Below are 26,001 nucleotides of genomic sequence, written 5' to 3'. Positions count from 1 at the left end.
CACAAAGATCCCAGGCTGTGTCACAGCCGGCCGTGACCTGGAGACCCATGAGGCAGCGCACAATTGGCCCAGCGTCGTCCAGGTTAGGAGAGAGTTTGGCCGGCCGGGATTTCCTTTTCCCATCGTGCTCTAGTGACTCCTTGTGGTGAGCCCGGTGCCTACAAGCTGACTTCAGTCACCAGCTGGATGGTGTTTCCTCCGACACCTTGGTGCGGCTGGCTTCCGGATTAAGCAAGCAGTGTGTCAAGAAACAGTGCGGCTTGGCAGGGTTGTGTTTTGGAGGACGCATGGCTCTCGACCTTTAACCTCTCCCGGGTCTGTAGGGGAGTTGGAGCGATGGGACAAGACTGTAACTACCAGTTGGATATCACAAAATTGGGGAGAAAAAGGGGTAAAAATACACAATAAATAAATAAAAAAACGCCAGCTCAGGACCTCTACATCCGGCTTCTTCACCTGCAGGATCCTCTGTAACCAGCCACCCGGGCAGCATACTTTCAGAAACCATCTCATAAAAGCTCATCTGCGTGCTCATCGTCGTCACCAGGGTCTTGACCTGACTGCAGTTTGCCGTCGTAACTGACTTCAGTGGGAAAATGCCCACCTTCGATGGCCACTGGCACGCTGGAGAAGTGTGCTCTCAAGAATAAATCCCGGTTTCAACTGTCCTGGGCAGATGGCAGACAGCGTGTATGGCGTTGTGTGGGCTAGTGGTTTGCTGATGTCTACGGTGTGAACAGAGGGCCCCATGGTGGCGGTGGGGTTATGGTATGGGAGGCATCAAATCAAATTGTATTTGTCACATGCGCCGAATACAACAGGTGTAGACCTTACCGTGAAATACTTACTTACAAGCCATTGACCAACAATGCTGTTGTAAGAAAATATACAGTTGAAGTCGGAAGTTTACATACACTTAGGTTGGAGTCATTAAAACTCGCTTTTCAACCACTCCACAAATGTCTTGTTCACAAACTATAGTTTTGGCAATTCGGTTAGGACATCTACTTTGTGCATGACACAAGTAATTTTTCCAACAATTGTTTACAGATTATTTCACTTATAATTCACTGTATCACAATTCCAGTGGGTCAGAAGTTTACATTACATACACTAAGTTGACTGTGGCTTTAAACAGCTTGGAAAATTCCAGAAAATGATGTCATGGCTTTAGAAGCTTCTGATACGCTAATTGACATAATTTGAGTCAATTGGAGGTGTACCTGTGGATGTATTTCAAGGCCTACCTTCAAACTCAGTGCCTCTTTGCTTGACATCATGGAAACATCAAAAGAAATCAGCCAAGACCTCAGAAAAAATGTGGAACTCCACAAGTCCGGTTGATCTTTGGGAGCAATTTCCAAATGTCTGAAGGTACCGCGTTCATCTGTACAAACAATAGTACACAAGTATAAACACCATGGGACCACGCAGCCATCATACAGCTCAGGTAGGAGACACGCTCTCTCTCCTAGAGATGAACCTACTTTGGTGCGAAAAGTGGAAATCAATCCCAGAACAACAGCAAAGGACCATGTCAAGATGCTGGAGGAAACAGGTACAAAAGTATCTATATCCACAGTAAAACGAATCCTATATTGACATAACCTGAAAGGCCGTTCAGCAAGGAAGAAGCCACTGCTCCAAAACCACCATAAAAAAGCCAGACTACGGTTTGCAACTGCACATGGGGACAAATATTGTACTTTTTTGAGAAATGTCCTCTGGTCTGATGAAACAAAAATAGAACTGTTTGGCCATAATGACCATCACTATATTTGGAAGATAAAGGGGGAGGCTTGGGGGAACCATGAAGCATGGAGGTGGCAGCATCATGTTGTGAGGGTGCTTTGCTGCAGAAGATACTGGTGCACTTCACAAAATAGATGGCATCATGAGGGAGGAAAATTCAACTTCAGCAAAACAAAGGAGCTTCAGGAGACAGCAGAGAGAGCACGCCCCCATACACATTGACGGGCCACAGTGGAATGGTCCATTCATGTAGACGGTGTGGTGAAGAAGGTGCAAGGTTCAAATTCAGGAGGTTGAAGAAATTTGGCTTGGCCCCTAAGATCCACATGAACTTCTACAAAGAACTGAGAGCATCCTATCGGGCTCTGCGCACCGTCTGCAACCGCAGGGCTCTCCAGAGGGTGGGGAGGTCTCCCCAACGCATCACCTGGTGCACACTGCCTGCCTACAGCATCGTGTCACAGGAAGGCCAAGAAAATGAATCAAGGGCCTCAGCCACCTGAGACACGACCTGTTCAAGTGGTATGGCCTAATATGTACTGTTGCTATGGTTACACCCCTTGGGACTTTTCCAGAACATGGGTGTTTAGAGGAGCTAGCAGGATGACATATCTGGTTATTTTTTGTAAAGTGCTATGGACTGTTGCTATGGTCCTACATGCATGCACCTGTCTTAGTCGAGATACAAGCCTGTATTTTAGAACTATTGGTGTGGCTCCACAGTTTCCATGCCCTAATATGAAACCAAACTAAAATTAATGAAAGACAATAAGATAATGGTGGCTAAATGCCAGAGGGGATGAGTCATTAAGAGGAGTTACTGTGTGTGAAGGAGGAAAAATGTATAAAACTGATGTGCCAAGACTGGAAAGTTAGTTGTTTTCATGAACCAGCTCCGCTTTTATTATGTTGTAATAAAAGTCTATTTGAACTCACAGGCTCCGGTATTTATAAAATAGTATTGACTGAATAATTCCACAAATTCTAATAACGTTTCAACTTTATTTATCTAGCCTATAGTTTATCATGACTTTGGCTTCATAGACTTGATTAAATGATCAACTTTGCTTACCATAATGCACTGAAAAATAACACATTTGGTATATTGGTATTTTTATTGGTATTTTTGTGGACTTTACTGTAGTATTTACTTTTTTGGGGGGGTGTAATACTGTATTTATATGGGTGTAAGGTGCATCCCTCTCGTTTCTAAAACGAAGCCTGTGCTGCTAAGGATTTGTTGGAAAGGGAAATAGCCTCCTCCAGTAGAGATATGTCCAACATTAATGGAGTTCATTGTACAGTAGAAAACTCACAATTCACAAACACACATATGATTTTAACCATATGATTTACTTAGAGACCCTTGTCAAACATTAGGTAGGCAACAGTTTTAGTGTTAACACCATGCTCAAGTAGTCAATCAGATGGTCAGAATCTGAGACAATCAGATGGTCAGAATTGGAAGAAGTGGTGACAGGCCTTGAAACTGGAACAGCAGCAGCGTCAGCATGGAACCCATCTGCCATCTGGTGCCCATGCCTAGCAATTCCTACCTGGCGCCAAACCTCTGTCACCTGGTGCCCCAATCCTACCTGGTCCCCGGGTTATCCACGTAACAGATGGAGCCCCTTTCCACCACTCTGGCATGATCAATGGACCCAGAGGCAAATACCATTGCCCACCACCCAGAGTACCCATGTGGCTTCCCATGCCCCTGCCCAAGCCAGAGCCCAACTCCACCCTGGGCTTCTGTCCTGCCTTCTGTGGCTGATCATGGACCAGCAGCTCCATCATTTGGATATGCTGGTTCTGTTGACTCTGCTGATCCAAGCAGCAGCAGCAGAAGAAGCAGCAGTAGGAGCCACACGGCAACAGCAGGAGCAGCAGAAACAGTAGTAGGAGTAGCAGGAATTGCAGATGAATCAGTAGGCTGCTAACAGCTTTCCTTCCTCCACTGTCCAACTGCCCCATACTGGGCTCATCAATACATACCTGGCTAACTAGCAAAAAGATAATCTAGTCTGATCTAATTATTAGACCAGTGGAGTATTAATATGCATATGGTTAACCCCAAGCTTTAGCCATCTATATATAGCCACTATGCTTCATCAGTTTTACACTGTAGGTGATCAATCTTATTGCTAAAATAACACACCTGTCTGATAATATGGGCCATGTAGGCCTACTTTTTAATAATATGTTATTGGGATCATTTTAGGGGGTGGGAGGGTCATAGCATTTTAAAATGCCAATAACTGGCCATGTACAAAGTGTTATGCTTATTTTTTTTTAATGCTGTAAAATCCAATCATGGATATGGGAAAATCCACTCTGCAAATGGCCTGTGGGGCACTTCACCTGCTCTTTGTAAAAGCATGAATCTATTCTGCTGGCAGCCGAGTTGGATGGTAGGGACAGCCAGTGTTAGTGATGGTGTTGTCCTCAGACGAGTCCTCAGCTCTTGGTCACTGGACGACTGCTATACTAGCTTTGTGTCACCTTATGATGGGCCTAAAGGCATTCAAACGGTGGTTACATATTTTATATTGCATACACTAATGGGGTCGAATAGACGGGGGACCGGGGTGTGGTGGTAGGCCTAACTATTTTAAAATTAATTTGTGTTAGATGTTGAGCCACCATTGCCAAAAAAATGCTCTTCAAAAACCTCTGAACAAGTCACTCTGGAGTACTGTAGGGAAATAAATGTAATCCCATCATTAAATCACTTTTGTATATTAAATGGAAACCAAATGATAATTGTTTCATTGTTTATAACAATCAGTATTTATGGGATCTACAAGCAATTCAGAAATCAACTCAGGTCCAAACCTGGCTTTAAATTAACATTAAATACTGCATTTTATTGGTGCGAGGTTGGCCATCACGTCTGTGCTTTTCTGGGAAGGACGGGAGGAGTAGCAGCATGCTCAATCTCGTTTGTGTCAGGATTCAGCACAAGTTTCATGAGGAGACGGACAAACAAATAACAGGATGTGCTCAGAGGTGTTCAGATTCCTTCACCTCCACACCCAACCTTCATGGGGCTAAGGGTGGGGAGCTAAAGCATGCTGGGAATCTGTATTTTCCAGACAGTAAAGCCCCTTGCTGAAACTACAGAGGGACGTTGGGCTGGCCCAGTCAGAGATACTGAAGCAGAAAATGTGAATATTTGACAGGTGGAGAGCACTTCTTTAGGGTGGGCTGCTGTGGCAGGAAGTGGGGTGCATGTTGGAGGAAGTGGTACCGCTGAAACAGGAAAGTTCTGGAGCATGTGGCTGAGGAGAACCACAAGGCTGTGCGGAGGAGACCGACAGGGGGCCTCGAGCTGGGGTGCAGGGAGTGTTTGGTGCTAGAGAGATACACCCTCTGGTATTTACCATTCAGACCTGCTGTCTGTCACCCCCCCCTCTCACTGGACGGATGCATTCACTGGGAGTCAAATGCAACAATTCCATTAAAAATGTTGTTCTGTGTCACAATCATCATAATTAATATTTTAACTTACGTCTAAAAAGTCTATTCAGTTATATCCCCCCCACCCTCCTGCTGAGTTTTAACTTATTTTTGAAGGAGGGTGGCTGCACAGGGTCTGTCTGTGCGGGGACCGCAACAACCGCTCAGACACCAAGCGTTGACAGTAGAGGGACCGTAACGTGACTGCCATAAAGAGTTCTAGTTTTCCTTTTTGCCCTCCATTTTGCCGTAAGTAGAGCCGGTTTTGTTCACCTCAGATACACTGATCAGGCGGCGCACTGCTATGGAAGCTGTGGAGAGAGGAGACATCGAGAGATTTGTCAATAACAGTAGAAAGAAAGAAGACAATAACAAACATTTCTGAGGTATAATACAAATCAACAAAGTGCAGATACAGCAGTAGGTAATCACATATACATACTATATAGGGCTCAACACTGCGACCAAAACACTCACATTTCAGTCATCATGCGCTGTTTGAATTAACATTTCTAAAGTATTTCCCCAAAAACTTCCCCAATTAAAATGTTGACTGCAAAGATAGAATCTGGAAAACAGATTTCACGAACAGATAAAACTGATTTTAATAGGGCCCTACAACTGTAGAGTGACACTGTTCAACATTTTTAACAATAGCACCTTTTTAGAGATTGCGCAAAGGATCTATTTTTTTCCCTCAACAAAAAATCAATGTGAATATGATAGTCAAGTTAAAACCCCCTTAGGTCAAAGGGCCCAGGGCTGGGTTAGCAATTTGATTTAGAATTTTAGGACGCCTGTAAGTATAACATTTTTCTTTTTAAACTTATTTTTTGATGAAAATTTTAATTTGGTCTTACTGCGATTAGCCCTTATTAACGTATTGAATAACATATTCATACATGGCACAACAGACAGTCCAAAAATACATCAAAAGGAGATATGTTTAGAAGTGCCTGTCCAATATCTAAGAGACAAATTATAATTATTTTTACCTGTATTTAACCCCTTTTTTGGGCACTTAAAGTACTTCCATATATTTTCCCATTCATTTTTTTTTTTTTTACTCATATCGGTCTGTCTACCTTCAGACGAGGTTTGTGAGGCTTGTGGGAATCCTGTATGTGTTTGTGAGAGTTATCTTTCCATAGAGGGGTCATATTAGTTTGTGCCTCAAACCGTTCCGACACTACAAAAGTTTTCGTGAGAAGACTGATTTTCAGGATGTCTCCTGGTCTGACAAACACAGCTGTAGTTCTGCCACCTTCCACCCCAAATGCAGAAGGTCGACATCGGAGGATGCGGTGGATTGAGCAGCCCACGCAAAAACAACATAACTATCTTAAGGAGAGAGATAGACTTGAGGGAATTTTTTTAGGCTCATTTTATTTCCGCAGGAGCGCTTACATGAGTTAAAAGATGGCTAGTCATTATCAGACTTGTTCTGTATGGAATGCAAAACCACAGGTCAAGTCATTAACTGGCGCTCGGTTGCGAAAAAATTGGTGCGACCAAATCTTGTGCTGGTGCCATCAACTGAAAAAGTCCCACCAGTGGAAAAAGGTAGTATAGTGCAATGCTTTATAAAACTATACATTTAGAGCAGAATAATTTAATATTTATTTATTTAACCTTAATTTAACTAGGCAAGTCAGGTAAGAACAAATTCTTATTTACAATGACGGCCTACCCCGGCCAAACCCGGGCCAATTGTGCGCCGCCCTATGAGTCTCCTAATCGCAGCCGGATGTTATACAGCCTGGATTCGAACCAGGGACTGTAGTGGTGCCTCTTGCACTGGGATGCAAGTGCCTTCGACCACTGCGCCACTCGAGAGCCCTAGTCCTGGACTAAAATGCATGCTTAATGGAGAATCTCTATTGAAATAGCTTTTTAGTCTAGGACTAGGCTTATTCTGTGTTCGGGAAACCAGGCAATAACGAGTCAAAATGAGATTATATAGTATAGGCAGGTCCTAACAGCATAAGAACTTGGAAAAAGCAGTAGGCTTAGCAGGCTAAATGGGTGGCTTCCGCACCGATAATGCAGAAGATCAAAAAGACGACGATAAGGAGGGGAGAGCCGCTGACAAACACCCCACAGGCGAAGTTGAGGAGGGGGGTAAGAAGCAGGGTGGCCCAGAAGAGGAAGTTGAGCAGCGTCCACAGCCGACGGGGGGGCTTGATAGCGGGACCGGGGAAACTGCCCTCCTTCTCGTAGTGCTCCTGCAGTGCATCCTACAGAAAGAGAAAGGAAGAAAGAGAGAATGTTGTCAATATTTAATTAGTGGAGAGAGTCATTGACTTATGGCTAGAAAGGGTAAAGAAATGGGAGGGAAAGCTGAGGTTCCGGCACCTTCCGCTGGTAGAGCTTGTGAAGCCAGGTTGCACACTCCTTCTCGTCCTCTGGGATTTCCTCCACTGGGTACCGTCTATACAGGAAGGAGGGGAACTCAATTCAGTACAACGCTACTAAAGGGCAGCAAGTCTGGTGATACAGTATGTCAGCGGGTCAAAGGACCCATAGGTCTCATTCAGGACCAGTGCACTGCCTTTGTCTGTGGGAGAGGGACAGGCGCCACCTACGTGATATTCATATCTGCCATGTACTTCTTTCCACTGACGATTCCCAGCAGTGTTGGGACCTTCTTGTCTCTGAAATTGAGTGTCACGTCGTACACAGCAGATACTGAGAAAGGAAAGAGTGCGACCATGAGTGTGATGCAGCAAATGTGTGTGTGCACGTGCTTGTGTGTGCTTGTGTCCCACCTGTGCCTTTGAGACAGCTCAGTGTTGTGGTGAAGCCTTTGGTTCTGGGCAGTAGATGGTATTTGAGTTTTGGTAGACCTTTACTCTCTGCTACCTCCATACTGATCTCATGCTTCTTCGGTGTGAAACGGGTGCCTTCACAGTACAATAGGAACTGAAGAAAGAGAGAGAGAGACAAGTCGGCACACATGCACAACCACTGTTGCGGTCTTTGGAGGTGACCCTGTTGATGTCTTTGGAGCGGTAAACACACTAAGCTCATGACCTTGTAATCCCTACGTGTCCCACTGGAAACAGCAGAAGGTAGGAACGCCAACAGAGGTGCACTACCTCAGACACACCCTGATGTGCATTTCTGGCAACACTGTCCACAGTAACACGTACACATGCACAAACAACATACACACAGAATCTCAGTTGTATTTCTTTGCATTTTCCCCCATGAGAGTTTGTCAGATTACTGGCTTAAATTGTGTGCACATAGCCGCCAACGAATCTGGAACGTGTTAATTTGGGCACTCAGTGGAAAACATTATTCAACGGTAAACAGAAATGTGCATTTTTCATCTGTTTGATGCTTAATGAACACACCCCGGGGTACAACTCCATATAGACACACGCTGATGGTCAAAGGGAGAGGGGCAAACGTCATTGTGTTTCGGTTTGTCGTCTTACTCACCCACATAAACTCAGGGTAATCCTTCAGCTGGGTCAGGCCTTTGAACACGGTATCTCTGTCCTCCTCCCACTTCCTCTTACAGAAGACAATCTCCAGGAAGTACCATGTCCAGCCAATCAGAGGCACCTTCAGCAGTTCGTACTTGGCCAAGACCTTTGAAGCCTGAGAAGACGAAACGACTTTGTTCAGCCAACCTACCAAACATTATATTTTCATAAACAGTAGATATAGGCAGCTAAACTCATTCCCCCTCTATCACACACACACATACTCACTCCAAGCACGCCGTAGCGTTCACACATGGTCCAGCCGCAGAGGAAGTCGATCTCGTAGTTGTGGTTGAGGATGATGATGACGTGCTCCTTGCCAAATTTGTCCACCGTGGCCTGGTCTGTGAATATGGTGCATTCTGTACTTGACCACCACTCCAGCAGCATCACCAGCTCTACAGGACAGAGAGGGCCAGCAGAGAGTTAACAACGAACCAGTGTAAACTCCGTCACAATGAACCACCCAGTCGCAAAATGGTGTCAATTTTGTCGCCCCACACCAGACGCGATCAGGAAAGGCAGGTTGAAATATCAAAACCAACAATATTAATTTGGTGACTTGTCGATAAGCAAACATTTATGGTAATTTAGCTAGATAGCTCATTTGTCCTGGGATATAAACATTGGGTTGTTATTTTACCTGAAATGCACAAGGTTCTCCACAGACAATTAATCCACAGACAAAAGACAAAAAGGTAAAAAGAGTTTGTTTCTAGTAATCTCTCCTCCTTCAGGTTTCTTCTTCTTCTGACTTTATATGGTGGTTGGCAACCAACTTTAAGGCGCATTACCACCACCAACTGGACTGGATTGCGAACCTCAGTTCGTCTTTCAATCACCCACGTGGGTATATGCTCCTAAAAATCAATAAGGAGATGGGAGAGGTGGGACTTGCAGCGCGTCAAGTGTCACAAATAGAACCAAGTTCCATTTTAGCACCTGGCTACGCAGATGTGCGCGGGCAGTGTGGGTGCAATGACAATAACGTGGATATTTATTTTGCAACGCTATTGCACGCAATGGGAGCGGTCTGGTCAGCATGTAACCAGTCGCAACGAACCGTTGCAATGAACTACAGTACACTAGTCTCAATTCCTGTAAAAATCAGAGTGTAAACTCAGTCAACAACAACAGTGCAACCACCACACACACACACTCCAAGCATGCCGTGGTCCAGCCAGAGTACTACCTGTCTGCTCATGATTAGTAAGTACACCATCAACGACTAACCAAATTATTTTGGTTCTCTGATTATTAAACAATAAACTGACCGAAGTTGGATCAATTACTCAAATTCCATTTAGTTTTTTTGTGAGCTCAAAGCGCATTTTTCTAGAGAGAAATCCTATCAAGCACAAAATACATCAAATAAATAACTATGGGATGCTGTAGGGAGTCTAAGTTTTCAATAGACAAATATTCAACCTAGTTCAGTGCAGAAAACGTGGTAAATAACTATAATGACCAAAATCCATTGCGGCCATTGTTCACCGGCCACCCCACACAGACTGCATGAGAGGAATGCACACAACACAGCAACTAGAGGGATAGAGGGAAACACCAAAACCAGTACACCATGTTTATTTATTTAACTAGTCAAGTCAGTTAAGAATAAATTTAAGACTGGTTTCTTTTGGGACAACAGCCAGAATGTGCTGCTCGTTGTCGTCCCCCCATCCCCCCCAGACACACAAACAAACACACACACACGACTCAAGACTATGAGTGTGACTCACGGCTCCAGAGGGAGTAGGAGAGGCGGGTGTTGATCTTCCTGTAGAGCTGCTTGTCGATGGGCCATAGGGCGCAGGTGCAGAGCTGGATGAAGTTGATGATGAGGCCGCTGACCACAAACACAAAGCCAACGAGCAGCTGGAGGATGAACAGGCTCTTGATGTACGCTATCAGCCCCATGGCCAGGGCTGTCTGGGGGCTAGCAGGGCTACCAACACACTAAGGCCGACCTGGGGGAGAACACCATAAAGAAACTATGCATTTCCATTTAATTCTGTGGAAAATGTCACCAGGTAGCACCGGTTCTCCATATGATGTTGAGAAATAGTACATTGTGGGTAGTTATTAAGATATCCAAAATAAGTTCATAGATATGTAAAAAATAAAAAACACTTTGATCGTGACTACAGTAACTACGTTACTAAGTATTTGATGACACTGTTGTTACTTCGGGTGAGTAAAAATGAATGTTTCCTACCCTTTAAAAGAGGAGGTTTATGAATATGATTAGGGCAAGGAGTTTCCCCTGACTAACTGATCTGACCAGGAATAAGTCTGAGCCTTATTGGCTATGACGAGGATTCCTAGTCATGTCACACGGTCAGGGAAAACTCCTGACCCCTTCGATGAGGCTGGATTAATAGTGGAGGAGTGATCATTTTCTGAAATTCCAGTGCAACTTACCACGGTGGAATCCCTTCACAAGCCCCGTTTGCACGGCCCGTCAGCCAACACCACAGACCTGTGGGACAGAGAAGAACCCCATTACAAACTATTCACAATCTGTTTTTTTATTTAACTAGTCAAGTCAGTTAAGAACAAATTCTTATTTACAATGACGGCCTACCAGGGAGCAGTGGGTTAACTGCCTTGTTCAGGGGCAGAACGACAGATTAACTTGTCAGCTCGGGGATCCGATCCAGTAACCTTTCGGTTACTGGCCCAATGCTCTAACCACTAGGCTACCTGCCACCCCAGTTTAAAGAGGAAGATCTGAACAAACTCTTTCCCAAAACAGAATCTAACTTGCAACAAGAAAATAAAAAACTGCAAACAACATACAACTGTTGTTGTTAATTATTCAGAGAACTGTGACAAAAAAGAAAAGAAAGAGCAGGTTAATTCTGAGGAGTTCAGCAGACAACCAGTTGGTTCCTGTGAATCATTTCCATTTATATTTCCCCAATATAAAATAGGAAACTATCAGGCTAAAAACACAGCTTGCCCACAAAAATAAACTCCCTTTCATCCAAATGGCGTTGTACATAACCTCCCTCTCACTGACATGTACATGTCCACATACCTACACACACACGCCCTTTCACTTCCTTGGAACAAGGCAAGCAACTTGCTTACTCACTCCCTTTCTCACTCTCTTTTTCACACAGACACCCACACCAGGTGTCCAACTCCTAAACTAGCCCAATTCAATGTTTTGACAACTTTTTCTCTCAACGTCACAGCATAAACTTGCCTTGCTGCAGCACAGCTGCGATCCCCAAAAGTAGCGTTTTCACCCCTTCTCCCGAAGCACACCCTCTCCCCTGGCTTCTGTGCCTGTCAATCTATCAATCAAATATATTTTACATAGCCCTTTTTACATCAGCAGTTTGACAAAGTGTTAACTGTTTGTGCGCTCTTGCTGTGACCTCTGTTGCAGATATTTACTTCCAGAATTGAATGGGAAAAGTCGCCAAATGCTATCAAAACTCTCCAAGGCAGCCTGATAAGTAGCTGCATTTGTTGCTAGGCTCTTTTAACAGTAACAGTCTCTGGAGCAGTATCAAAACTTGCTAAATATAGCAACAACATCTCTAAATTGGCAACAATGGCCCCATTCAGCATCTCTGGGATTCTGATATGTCCTCTTTGCTAACTCTAGACCCCACACACACCCTCAAACAGCAGGCCTGCACCACTCCACTCCCTCCCACATGTTAAGATCATTAGTAATACTACAGAATTAGTAATACTGTATCCACGACAGACATTTCACCTACTGTGCCCCAATTCCTATGTCCAGTCTCAAGAATAAAACAGACTACTTTCCAAAGCTATACTTAACCCATCCTAAAACACTGATAACTACACAGTGGCCTAATACCAGAATGAGCATTAAGTCAGTCACACTATTTTTGTCAAATCACATCCTAGAAACAAAGAGTCAAATCAATGGCTGTGTGTGTGTGTGTACTACAGGCCTGTAGTACCAACTACACAGGAGGTTCCACCCACAGAGCGTGGACTTGAGTGACCTCAAGCATCTGATCAGGGGTCCAGCTCTGTGGTCCCTCCAGCCCTGTGGTCTCTCAGTACCAACTGAACCAATTTCAATCAAAATTGGCACCAATGCTTATTGTTATAAATGTAGAACATGCTGAGTATTTCAGCATCTACACAAATGTGAGAGTATATATGGAACCTACTGAATTGTTTAAATCACTATGACTTTGACCTTTTGTCAATATTCCAGCAGCCCAACATACATTTTCTGAGATGTATGTATCTCAGCATCTACTCAAGTAATTTGAACATATAGGGCTGTGGGAACTGAGGGAACACGGGGCTGAGGGAACAAAGGGCTGTGGGAACTGAGGGAACATTGTTGCTGTGGGAACATAGGGCTGTGGGAACTGAGGCAACATAGGGCTGTGGGAACTGAGGACTGAGAGAACAGAGGGAACTGAGGGAACATATGGCTGTGGGAACTGAGGGAACATAGGGCTGTGGGAACATAGGGCTGTGGGAACTGAGGGAGGATATAGCTGTGGGAACTAAGGCAACATAGGGCTGTGGGAACTAAGGCAACATAGGGCTGTGGGAACTGAGGACTGAGAGAACAGAGGGCTGAGGGAACTGAGGGAACATAGGGCTGTGGGAACATAGGGAGGATATAGCTGTGGGAACTGAGGGAACATAGGGCTGAGAGAACATGAACTTGGTCCTGCTGAACAAACACTCACCATCCTCTGTGTGTGTGTAACAGAGTTGGATTCATAACCTCACTACTTAGCGTGGGTGGAGACATTTCAAGCTATTGAACTGCTAGGTATTCTATAGTTGGCTAAGACACGGTCAAGAGGACAGTAGTGGTGCCGTGACCCGGATCTGCAGCTGCACTCTGCTCAACGACTGGGGTCACTGTGGAATGAGTTTAGAAGTGCGAGTGTAAACAAGTTGGTTTTGTAACCTCATTCCCCGGCTTGAAACGTCTCCACCTGTGCTATCATACTGCTATCTTTTCAACAGTGTAGCCAACAGTGTAGTCAAGTGCAGGTCACTTGTGTTTGAAAAGCAGAGGATCCGAGATCAAGGGTGGGTAAGGACTTGTGAGGAAGGAAGCTATACTGTTGAGCAAGCACAGTGAGCATGTGCATATTTTTCTGTGGAACTGACTATGATTTCCCAATACACTTTCTTAATACTTCAAGATTCTGTTCTAACTTCACTGCCCTGAGGAGTTGTGATGGATGCCATAAAGCCAAGGCATAACAGGGTGTGGTGTAGGTCTGTAGGACCCATGTTTTAAATGGCCCATTAAACTAAGGCCGTTTCCTGCAGATAGCACTGAAGAGGACCAGAAAACGACCTTATCCGAAGCTCAAGAATCAAGCAGACATCCACAAGGGTGACATTCTCTACGGATACTGATCTTTGGCATAGGCTATCAAACTTCAGGTTTGTCCCACATTGACATCAGGTTGCAATGCCTTGGACTGCTTCCTTCACCAAACAACCACGGCAGTCAAACGTCAAAGCTGCAGTCGGCAAAGTCAACTCTGCAAACATGCATATAATACAAGCAGTTGCTATAGTGTCTGGCATCTGCAAGCAGATAATAGCATGCATGCTTAAAATGCAGTTGATCTCCATTGAAACTACCGGTATAGCCTATCTATCTCCCTACAGTAGGAGCATCAGTTCACAGTCAAACAGGTGATTCTGAGTTTTAACACGGTATTACTAGTAAAATAAAAAAAATGGCTCCATCGTCTCAACGAGGTCAATATTCATTAATAACATCCCATTCACGCCAATAACCCCTGGGAAAGGAGCAGAAATACCACTAACCTTGTTCTGGAAGAGAGAGCAAGTAGTTTTGTCAAAGTGTGAAGTCCTAGCTTTGCCCACAGTCAGGAACAGAGTGAGAATTACAAGTAGTGGGAAAGAGAGCGTGAGAAACACCAGCGCTCCTCAGTAAACATGAGTTAACTTTGGAGTCTTGCCTAGGAGACAAATGACATCTCACAAGGCCATCCATTAGCAGAGTGGGAAACTTGTCCCCACACAGAAGAAAAAGGGAGAGAGAGACAAAAGAAGAGAGAGAGAGGGAGACGATCCCCCTAGCCTGCCTGACAAAGAGCTGCCTGGTGGAGTGGGTGTGTTTGGGAGGAGAGGGAGGGGAGTGTCTGCAATCACCTGATTCCCTCAGATGAATGGCTGGCCGTCAATACTGGGCCAACGAACCGGGTGTGAGACACACACACAAGGAGGTTAAAAAAGTTCTGCCATAATTTCCCCCCAGGTACAAGGGGGTGGGGGAGACTGTGTCCTGCCTTCTCCTCCCCTCCACACACACACTATTCTAATTACTGAAGGAAATTGAGTGGAAGAAATAGAACAATAGAAAAAGAAGAAAAAAAACATACAAAAAAAGAAGAAGTCTATACCCAGGCCTAGAGATTTTTTGGGGATGTTCAGATGTCTCTCAACTCATATCTTGCTTTCTATGGGCATGGTGCTTGATCGGCTGCTTGTCTATTAGTTTGAAACCAACTGGTGTGTCTGTGTTATTTGATGATAATTTACCCAAACATTTCCTAAGATGTCCACTGTTTCTCAACTAGGGGGCCTCAGACAGTTTTCAATAGATAAAACTACAAATTGAAAATAACAGCAGTAAGGCTAAAACATCTCACATTCAGTATTTATGTATGCATTGACAGTTATAAAAATAACATTTCAAAATGTGATTTCTGATGTATGGGGTCCCCATATATTTGTTTAAGCATTTGAGTGAGTCTTGAAACAGAAAAGATTTACAACCCCTGTCCTAGCCTACAAGGCATGCAAAGGATTTAAATTGCCATTGATTATGTACTAGGTTAAATCCATTTAGCAGGCTACCAAGTATGCAAGGGTACACACACACACACAAGGCCTGATTGGACGTGGGACGTGGCAGAGATTAGCAATAGCCACTCAGGGCTAAACTGATTAACAGGGAGAAACAGCCTGGCCTCCATTGGCCTTCCAAAGGCCAAAACAGGCTAAACTTGGCCAAGATGTCCAGCAGCAGAAGGACCCGAGCCACTCCAGAACAAATAACAAGACAAACCCAAAGAAATCAACTTAATTTAAAGTGCTTCAGAGACAACAACCAACCAAGCCCAGTCTACACTCTCCCAAATAAACCGTGTCAGGTAGTTCAAGAGATTTTAGATTATAGTTTGTGGTTGCACACAGCCTCACGCAGTTGGAGTCACTGTGGAACCGGGACCAGTCATGTCTATAAAGTTCTTATAAAGTTCTGACGCGGTCCTCGACTGCTCCCTCAACAGGACTTACCAGTAGGTATAGTAGGCGATCGCCAGCACCACCAGTGCCCCACAGAGCCCTGTAAAGAGCATCACGGCCCCCTGGTTCAGCATCTTCGCCCCCCTCCTTGATTACCTTCCCCCCCAGGAGAAATTTCAAAAAGGATCACGGAAAAAAAGAGATAAAAATCTCCACAGCGTTTTAAGAGGAGGACAAAGGGGAGTCAGTGTCCACGGTGCCGGAGACTCATGCTAATGTTAATCCCCATAGGAGACAAGATTAATTATGATGATGACAGCATGAACACTAAGTCCCAAGGAAAAGAGGAGGATGAGGAGGGAGCGTCCATCGGCGCAACAGGAAAGCAACTCAGGTGAGAAACGAAAGAGCTAGTCGGCGACGGGTTTGTGCCAGATCGCCGCGAGACGAGAACAAAAACCAAGACACACTGTTTTAAAAGTGTTAAAACAGACAGAACACAGAAGGAGCCTCTCCTTTGTACACAGAGAATAATGAGAGATGCTCTAATCTCTAACAAAGCTCTAATCTGGTCCAGAACAGATTAGCACTGATTAGTGCTCTTGCAGCAGCACCCTGGATAAGTCACCTCTCATTTCCATCCATCTGTATGGGGGGTTGGGTGGAGAAGTTCAGCTGCTGTGATGGGTCCAGCCATGACGAAAGGCCTGGGTCGCATTCATTAGTCACCAAATGGAAGAAAACAGATGGAAACAGGGAGTGCCTGAATTGGACTGATAAGATGCACATTTTAAACCTTCCGTTGCTAAACATTTTAAAACACTTTGTTACAGTGCTTTCACGGAGGTGATAAGGCCCCACACCACTGTCCTATCTTGGACTCAAAACTGGTGGTCCACTTCAGGCTTGCCTTTACCAGCTCGCATTACCGTTCCAGAAGCGGTTTCGCTGATTGTCCCAATACCTAAAAACAACTGGCCAAAAGAAAATAACGATTTACGCCCTAAATAGATCAGAGTTTGTATCAATTTAACCTTGTTTTTTTGAAAATGATTTCTCGCTGAAATGAAAGATAAGGTCATTATGGTTTCCGAAACCATACCACAAGCGCTCCGTGTTAATGTTCAGATTGAGCTTCGAGGCTCTTAACAAAACTCCCCCTACAGAAGATGCATTTACTCTTATGTGACTCTTATGTGTAATGTAATGGAACTGAGTCATGGTCAAGGGCTAGTGGTTGACTGACATTAGCTGGTCTAATTCATTCACACGTGGGAGCGTATTATAAACATAAATACTTGTTGGTTAATTCCACATGCATATTTAAACTGACTTGAGTTAGCAAAATAGTTAGTTAGCTAACACAGTCCAATTTTCATGTGAATGACAGCTTCAACTGAAAGTCACAGCTAGCTAGGCTAACCTCTGCTAGCTATGTAGTTTCTCTCTAACGTCAACTCGAACTTGGTCATAACCATAATATGTGAATGGAGTTGAGCCTATTATTTCAATTATTTCAAGGCTATAGCCTACAAATAAATCAATTGTGAAGCATTTGCGAGTGCGACACACTAGGCCCCCATTAACATCGATGGGGCTGTAGTGGAGCCGGGTGAGAGTTTTAAGTTCCTTGGTGTCCACATCACCAACAAACTATCATGGTCCAGACATACCAAGACAGTCGTGAAGAGGGCACGGTAATACCTTTTCCCCCTCAGGAGACTGAAAACATTTGGCATGAGTCCCCAGATCCTCAAAAAGTTCTATAGTTGCACCATCGAGAGCATCTTGACCGGTTGCATCACCACCTGGTATGGCAACTACTCGGCATCTGATCATAAGGCGCTACAGAGGGTAGTGTGTACAGCCCAGTACATTACTGGGGCCAAGCTTCCTGCCATCCAGGACCTATATAATAGGCGGTGTCAGAGGAAATACCCAAAAATTGTCAGAGACTCCAGTCACCAAGTCATAGACTGTTTTCTCTGCTACCACATGGCAAGCAGTACCAGAGCGCCAAGTCTACGACCAAAAGGCTCCTTAACAGCTTCTACCCACAAGCCATAAGACTGCTGAACAATTAATAAAATGTCTACCGGACTATTTACATTGACACCCCCCCTCCATTTGTTTTGTACACTGCTGCTACTCTGTGTTTATTATCTATGCATAGTCACTTCACCACTACCTACATGTACAAATTACCTTGACTAACCTGTACCCCCGCACATTGACTCAGTATCGGGATCCCCTATATATAGCCTTGTTATTGTATTGTGTTATTTTTTACTTTTGTTTATTTGGTAAATATTTTCTTAACTCTTCAGGGGGGTTAACTGCCTTATACTCAGAGGCAGAACCACAGATTTTTACCTTGTCAGCTCGGGGATTCGATCCAGCAACCTTTCGGTTACTGGCCCAACACTAACCACTAGGCTATTTTATATTATGTAAGAACAATGGTGCAACACTAATAAAAATGATATTATTTTATAACAAATGCACATTCTCCCGAATTGGATAACGGTCACTGTTTGCGGTTCTGAAACATCAGTGATGAATTGAATTGGCGCCTTTTCCTAGACCATGTTGCTATGTGCATAATAGCAAAGTTAACCAGTATTTTGGTGTTGAGAACAATGCGGCGGAGGCAGTAGCGTGGTTAGGAGATGAGAACTGTCTTGTGCAAAACATCACGCCAAGGTAAGCCTACACAAAACAGTCTTTAAGTGTTTCTAAAATCCCTTATGTGGAAAATGAATGGTGGAAAAATTATTGGAACCACTTCCTGTTTGACCACTAGGTTTTATGGGTATTATGACTCATGCTGTGGTACTCTATAGAAGCACACAAGTAGCCTACAAATTTTTTAAATTAAATAAAAATACAAAATAACAAAAATCATACAAAAAACAAATACAAATAATCTATTTTTTTTAAAGTCGCCTACAAATGCATGATGGGCAGGCACACCGCCAGTGTTATTGCGCAAAATGGTATACACTATCATCTGGATGTGGTGCACTATCATCTGGATGTGGTGCACTATCATCTGGATGTGGTGCACTATCATCTGGATGTGGTGCACTATCATCTGGATGTGGTGCACTATCATCTGGATGTGGTGCACTATCATCTGGATGTGGTGCACTATCATCTGGATGTGGTGCACTATCATCTGGATGTGGTGCACTATCATCTGGATGTGGTGCACTATCATCTGGATGTGGTGCACTATCATCTGGATGTGGTGCACTATCATCTGGATGTGGTGCAACAAAAGAACATTCAGCTTCTACTACCATTTCTGTCAAACTGTCTACAGTTTGATGCACATGTTCAATAAATCCAATGTACGCGCCACACTGAACGTACTACAGCTGCCTCTGCAACGCAATGCTGCAAGGCAAACGCAGCGTTCCATTTTAAATGAATGTACTTCTGCTACCAAAATGCAAAACACTGTCAGTGTGATCGAGACGTGAGCTCATGAAGTGAACGCTACTGGAGAAGGCCGAAGTTCCAGCCTAGGGGAAACTCGTTCTGCGCTCCAGTCAAGTTCACATTACTGTGGTCACAACTCCCAACCCACGAAGGCAGTCTGTGCCAATACATTATGTCTGAGTCCAGACTGCTACGCCGTGATATGTTAAATTAGGTGGCATGTTAGCTGGCTACTGCAGTGGTTTCAGCCATCTAGTTAACCAGGGGTGTATTCATTACGAAAACCGTTTACCGTTTAACAACCAAACGGAAACAACTGAATGAAACTAGGAGGGACCTACCATAATTTGTCCAATAGAAACTCTGGTTTACGTTTTCCGTCTGAGTAAACGTTTTGCAACAGAATCGACGTAAAGATGATTTTACACCCCTGCTAACTTGGATAGCATTTTAGCTAGCTAAAGTTACCTGATTTCTGGATCCTGACGACGATTAACGTTACCAAACAGATCCGACGCGTTTTCAACTCAACACTGAAACAACATTGGTGTCTTTGCACCCCAGAGCCATAGAATTATTTATTTTTCAACATAAAGGTTTATCTTTGAGCTAACTAACTTCTAGCTAGCTACATCCTTCTGTGAAACATGCAACTTCCTGTCTATCCAACCACAAAATGTGTCCCCTGGATACAATGCATAAGAATAAAGATTATCTATTATATTTTCAAGATAATCGAGTGACCGATCTAACAATGGAAATACATGTCCTCAAAGATGGAAGGCATACGGAAGGTGGCGAGATCAGGTGGGACAATTCTACCCAATGAGAGGCCAGATACGCGTGTGCACAACGGTCACAACTCCATAGACACAACTCGCTAATAACGTTGTTTATTTCTGCCGAAATGCTACCCGCATACAATTATATCAGTGTATTCGTAACAACCTAACCATTACCAAACTTATATTGGATCAAATAAGCATCACGTAGCAAATTCATTGTTTTTGTTGTTGACCAAATTCGACTCTCTCATCGACCTCGTTGGCAGAGAGTAAACACTCTCGCTCTGCCTCTTCTTCTCTGATAACAAGCCAGAATTCTCATTATGTCCCCTTTCTCTCCCAACACCTGTGACTGAATTGTAATGCAGGTAGATGTCTCTGTGCCTCTTTTCATCCTGAATATGTTAGGGGTTATTCCTAATGTACCTTGAACTTGTAAATTCCTTCAGATCATACATACTTTTAGCCAGTTCAGTCAAGGGTGACCACAGAGTTATGTCATTTTATGGGTTTCCATGGCAACACTTTCAGATTTTAAATGTTCTCCACAAGCTGTTTATGCGTTTTGTGTCTTATAATAACTGAGGTATACACTCATGAAACATTTATAATCATTAATTGACAGCCCCATGCAGTGAGAGGGGATGCCGCTTTCGGCAGAGACTATTGATGACCCTCCAGAAAGTAGGTGTATAAGCAATGCTTGACTTGGGCAGGACCTCACCGGAGCTAAGGAGCTCACCTGCTTGAGCTCCTGTTCCTCTTATATAATATTCGCTCAAAAGTGTTGTGGAGCTCCTGCACATAATTATAAACAGTACCGGCACCCAAAATGAGTACCGGCACCTATTTAAGCCCAAGTCAAGCACTGGCTATAGGTATCCTCTTAGGTATTCTAACTCTGTGCAAACTGGTATACCTGTGTTCAGTTGAGTATAGGTAGACAGCATATGTGAGTATGATCATTCATTGACCATGCCATACAGATGTACAGAATACGGTTTTCGGCAAGCACCCTACCAGTGTCATGTTCATGAATTTAATGAAATTGTCAACCTTTGTTTGTCTGCTGTATTGGAGGAAACTAATATACATATTAGTTGCTTGTAGTAAAGTGTCCCCTGATAGGCATTCATTGACTTATGTACATGACAAGCATCATGGGAGATGTTACCAGGAACGATAGTTACCCAACATTGCAGGTAGATATTGAATGTACAAAATTCAAACACATGTCTATTTCAAATATATATATTTTTGAATGTCATTTTTATATGCCACATTTTTTACGTACTTTCAGTTTCAGCCAATTATGGACTTCCATGACCGGCCCCTTCCTTTGGCTGTCACGACTTCCGACGAAGTCGGCTCCTCTCCTTGTTCGGGCGGCGTTCGGCTATCGACGTCACAGGCTTTCTAGCCATCGCCGCTCCATTTCTCATATATCCATTTGTTTTGTCTTGTTTCATACACACCTAGTTTTCATTCCATAATCACACTGCGTGTATTTAGTCCTCTGTTCCCCTTCATGTCTTTGTGTGTAATTGTTTATTGTTACGTGTCAGGCGCTGCACTTTTGTTATGTACTGTGTTTTTGGCACTAGTATGTTTTATGTGCTGTCATTGTTGACCGGTATTAAAGTGCGCCTGTTTACTATAATCCGCTCTCCTGCACTTGACTTCGCCTCCCATATACACGCCTAACATTGGCAGTGTGTTGATACTAATTTACTTACAGAAAAAAAGCAGGTGGATATAATATAATCATTACTTTATTTTTTATTGCATCATAACATACATATTATATATTATAAATGTGGATTTGTACACTACAATCTTCATTGTAACATGTTATAAAATATTCAGGCTCAAAAAACGAAGCACTAAAAACTTTACCAAACAGTTAATACATTTCATTGTTTGCCCATTGAGAAAAGAAAATGTAAAAAGAAAATCTTCAACATAAGAACAAAAAGAAGAGCCAAGCATAGACTGGTCACTGTTAAAACCACTAAGGGACAGATACAGTTACAAAGGCAGGGGGTAGAAGGGGGCACTCAGTTACGCTTAATGCTTTGTTCGTAACCAAGTGAGAAGTGGGAATTTACCACATACAACTGGGAAAAATCCACTTGAACGGGCCTCCAACTGGTAATTACTTGTGGGAAACTCGTTCACCATCCTGAGCTCCCCTTTCTCCTACATGCTGACATCATCTACTAAGGACATAACCTCAAAACTGCATTTCCGGCAGTTAAATGCAACAAACATTATTTATAAAAAATCTATTAATATAGTTTTTGAACACTATAATTTGTTTACAAGTGTGACAGCTGTACTTTTAGTTTATGGTTTTCGCAGTTTGTTGGCCATTAGTCAATCAACGTTTCTTGACGAGTTCAAAGCAGGTAATTGCAACCAACTAGTATTTACGACTTCACAACTTGTAAATTCCCACCTCCCACTTGGTTACGAATGCTGCATTAGTCAAAGATCTCCCTTTCTGTACTGACATCATGGTTAATGTTCTAGTGTTGCCTACTGTTTCTTGTATACATATGGCAAGAGTACATGTTATGATACTTTGCCAAGGGACTATTTTAGGAGAGAGTCAACACTACAGCAAACACAGTGGTCCAAACAAAGAAACATGTAGGGGTGGGCATTTTTTTCTCACTTTTTCTAAGACCTAAGACACAAAATGTTGCACACCATGTCAACAATCATCCTTAACCTATTTTTTTTTTCATCACTACTGCAATCGAGCCACGTGCTATTGGCTGAATATTAGGGAAGAAGAGATTCCGGAATGTCCCATCTGATTCAAGGCAGTGCCCTCAAATATGTTTCAGAAATTGGCCATATCCTTAGCACAGATTCATGATCCACAGTACATACATATTCCACTGTCCACGACATATTTATACATATACTATATATATATATATATATATACTATATATATATATATGTATAAATAACATATATTTTGTAATCCACTGTAAACTATCCCACTACGTTTCCCCCAGGGAATGTGCTAAAACATTGCTGCAACAACAGTCAATATGTTCAAACTGTTTCCATAGTTTCCCACAGAATACTGGCAGAGCTAAAGATTTGGTTATGACCAGACTCCATTTTTGCAAGGCAACCCACTTCAGACCAACATATATATATCTTGCCAGAAGACACAGACAGCCTCGACCATCCAACTCCCCAAAGCTCCTACTCAAAGTACACACTCGGACCACTCAATGGCAGTTTTAGGTGCTTCCGTTTTGGAGTTCAATGACCACATACAGTATTTGGGTTCAAAAGCTGGCACAGCCAACAAACCTCACCACCACTGACTTAGTCAGCAGCTGGGCTATTCCTACGAGAGCACCGGAAAGGCTAGTTTCTGGATGATAAGTCATTGCTTCTCTTCTTCTTCTTTTTTTTTTACTAGTTTCCCCCCACCCCACCCCACCCCATGCCCTCCCATAAAACCCCCAAACCCCATTACAGGAAATATACACTTACATACATGTACATACTCTCACACACACACGCAAACACACAAATGTACAGTAACGCACAGTTGGAACATATATTAAACAGTTCACTGGTTTCATGAAAAGCTGAGGAGTAAGTACATGTCAGTCAGAGCAGAACTAACCCCTGATTGGTCCTGCACACGGACACCCCCCCTGTCTGATGAGAAATGGTTGGTTCCTCAACTTTGAGTCCCTGTAACAGAGCATCTCCAGAAAGATCAAATCGGCTTTCTCCACATTGTTAATTTTTCAGAACAGAGGGTAAGATATGGAAAATTTCCTACAAAGCAGGGGCAGACAGAAAACTTACAGCAAGTTGGCTAAATAACAGGATTCAAATTAACTTTATTGCAATTTCATGTCTGTATCAGGAAACAGCCAGTTCGGGACTCTCTAACATAATTTGATTTCACAAGTTTGGCACAGACAGAGAAACCATATCAATATTATATCTGCCCAAGATATGTAAATATACAAATACACAAAAAAGTATATGAATGTTTTGCACGTATAAAACGAACAGTGTAGATTATCCTTGCTAGACCTTACATCCAATTAAGACCAAAATAAAAGACATACGCATGGTAATTCCAATAACATTGAAATTTGAACACACAAGGATCATATATCAACAAATGTTGAAATGATAGATCTCCAGCATTTCACACATTGTAAATAACAAATAACAAACAACACAAAAACATACAACCACAAAGTTAGTGACGTGCTTACAATGATCATACACTGATCATGATCTAAGCACCGAACATGGACAATTGATTTAAGAATCAACATACCCGAAACCATTGTCCTGTTGTGACATATGAGGTAAAACGTGTCTAAACCACCACTCCTCCACTGAAATAAGTGCCTCAGGTTCTATCCTATTCCTGATCAGTATTCTGCCCTCAGCTGTGCATGTATTTCACAGGGCTTGATTGATTGACAGATTGTTGGTTGGTTGATTTTTGCAGGCCAGATATTGGAGGTCGACCGATTAATCGGCATGGCCGATTAATTAAGGTCGATTTCCAGTTTTCATAACAATCGGTAATCGTCATTTTTGGACACCGTTTATGGCCGATTACATTGCACGCCACGAGGAGACTTCGTGGCAGGCTGACCACCTGCTACGCGAGTGCAGCAAGGAGCCAAGGTAAGTTGCTAGCTAGCATTAAACTTATCTTATAAAAAAACAATCAATCTTAACATAATTACTAGTTAACTACACATGGTTGATGATATTACTAGTTTAGCTTGTCCTGCATTGCAAATAATCAATGCGGTGCCTGTTAATTTATCATCGAATCAAAGCCTACTTTTCCAAACGGGTGATGATTTAACAAGCACATTCGCGAAAAAAGCACTTTCGTTGCACCAATGTACCTAACCATAAACATCAATGCCTTTCTTAAAATCAATACACAAGAATATTTTTTTAAACCTGCGTACTTAGTTTAAAGAAATTAATGTTAGCAGGCAATATTAACAAGGGAAATTGGGTCACTTCTCTTGCGTTCTGTGCAAGCAGAGTCAGGGTATATGCAGCAGTTTGGGCCGCCTGGCTTGTTGCAAACTGTGTGAAGACCATTTCTTCCTAACATAGACCGTAATTAATTTTTCAGAATTTTCCATAATTATGACATAACATTGAAGATTGTGCAATGTAACAGCAATATTTAGATTTATGGATCCCACCCATTCAATAAAATATAGAATGGTTCCGTATTTCACTGAAAGAATAAATGTTTTGTTTTCGAAATTATAGTTTCTGGATTTGACCATATTAATGACCTAAGGCTCATATTTCTGTGTGTTTATTATATTATAATTAAGTCTATGATTTTTGATAGAGCAGTCTGACTGAGCGGTGGTAGGCAGAAGCAGGCTCGTAAGCATTTATTCAAACAGCACTTTCCTGCGTTTTCCAGCAGCTCTTCGCAATGCTTGAATCACAGCGCTGTTTATGACTTCAAGCCTATCAATTCCCGAGATTAGGCTGGCAATACTATAGTGCCTATAAGAACATCCAATAGTCAAAGGTATATGAAATACAAATAGCCCTATAATTCCTATAACAACTACAACCTAAAACTTCTTAACTGAGAATATTGAAGACTCATGTTAAAAGGAACCACCAGCTTTCATATGTTCTCATGTTCTGAGCAAGGAACTTAAACGTAAGCTTTTTTACATGACACATATTGCACTTTTACTTTCTTCTCTAACACTGTGTTTTTGCAATATTTAAACCAAACTGAACATGTTTCATTATTT

General features: G+C 42.9%; 1 protein-coding gene across 3 annotated transcripts; it reads right to left on the bottom strand.

The window, feature by feature from the left end:
• Positions 1 to 4,509: 4,509 nt before the first annotated feature.
• Positions 4,510 to 20,081, bottom strand: LOC112253927 (1-acyl-sn-glycerol-3-phosphate acyltransferase gamma). 3 transcript variants are annotated; one of them, XM_024426040.2, is made up of 10 exons: positions 19,872 to 20,081; positions 11,127 to 11,184; positions 10,445 to 10,672; positions 8,934 to 9,103; positions 8,659 to 8,820; positions 7,980 to 8,133; positions 7,797 to 7,899; positions 7,567 to 7,642; positions 7,250 to 7,448; positions 4,510 to 5,522 (listed from the first exon to the last, which is right to left on the bottom strand). In XM_024426040.2, the coding sequence occupies exons 3-10, from the start codon at positions 10,620 to 10,622 to the stop codon at positions 5,431 to 5,433; spliced, it is 1,134 nt and encodes a 377-aa protein (XP_024281808.1). In that variant the 5' UTR covers positions 10,623 to 10,672; positions 11,127 to 11,184; positions 19,872 to 20,081; the 3' UTR covers positions 4,510 to 5,430. The 3 variants fall into 3 exon arrangements, with proteins under 3 accessions (XP_024281808.1, XP_024281809.1, XP_024281810.1); XM_024426041.2 differs by lacking the exon at positions 19,872 to 20,081 and adding an exon at positions 16,011 to 16,484; XM_024426042.2 differs by lacking the exon at positions 19,872 to 20,081 and adding an exon at positions 14,514 to 14,734.
• Positions 20,082 to 26,001: the final 5,920 nt, after the last annotated feature.

This window comes from Oncorhynchus tshawytscha, linkage group LG14, assembly GCF_018296145.1.
Source record: "Oncorhynchus tshawytscha isolate Ot180627B linkage group LG14, Otsh_v2.0, whole genome shotgun sequence".
NCBI lineage: Eukaryota > Metazoa > Chordata > Actinopteri > Salmoniformes > Salmonidae > Oncorhynchus > Oncorhynchus tshawytscha.
Note: the sequence above shows the minus strand (reverse complement) of the source record. Positions and strands in the feature narration are given on the sequence as shown.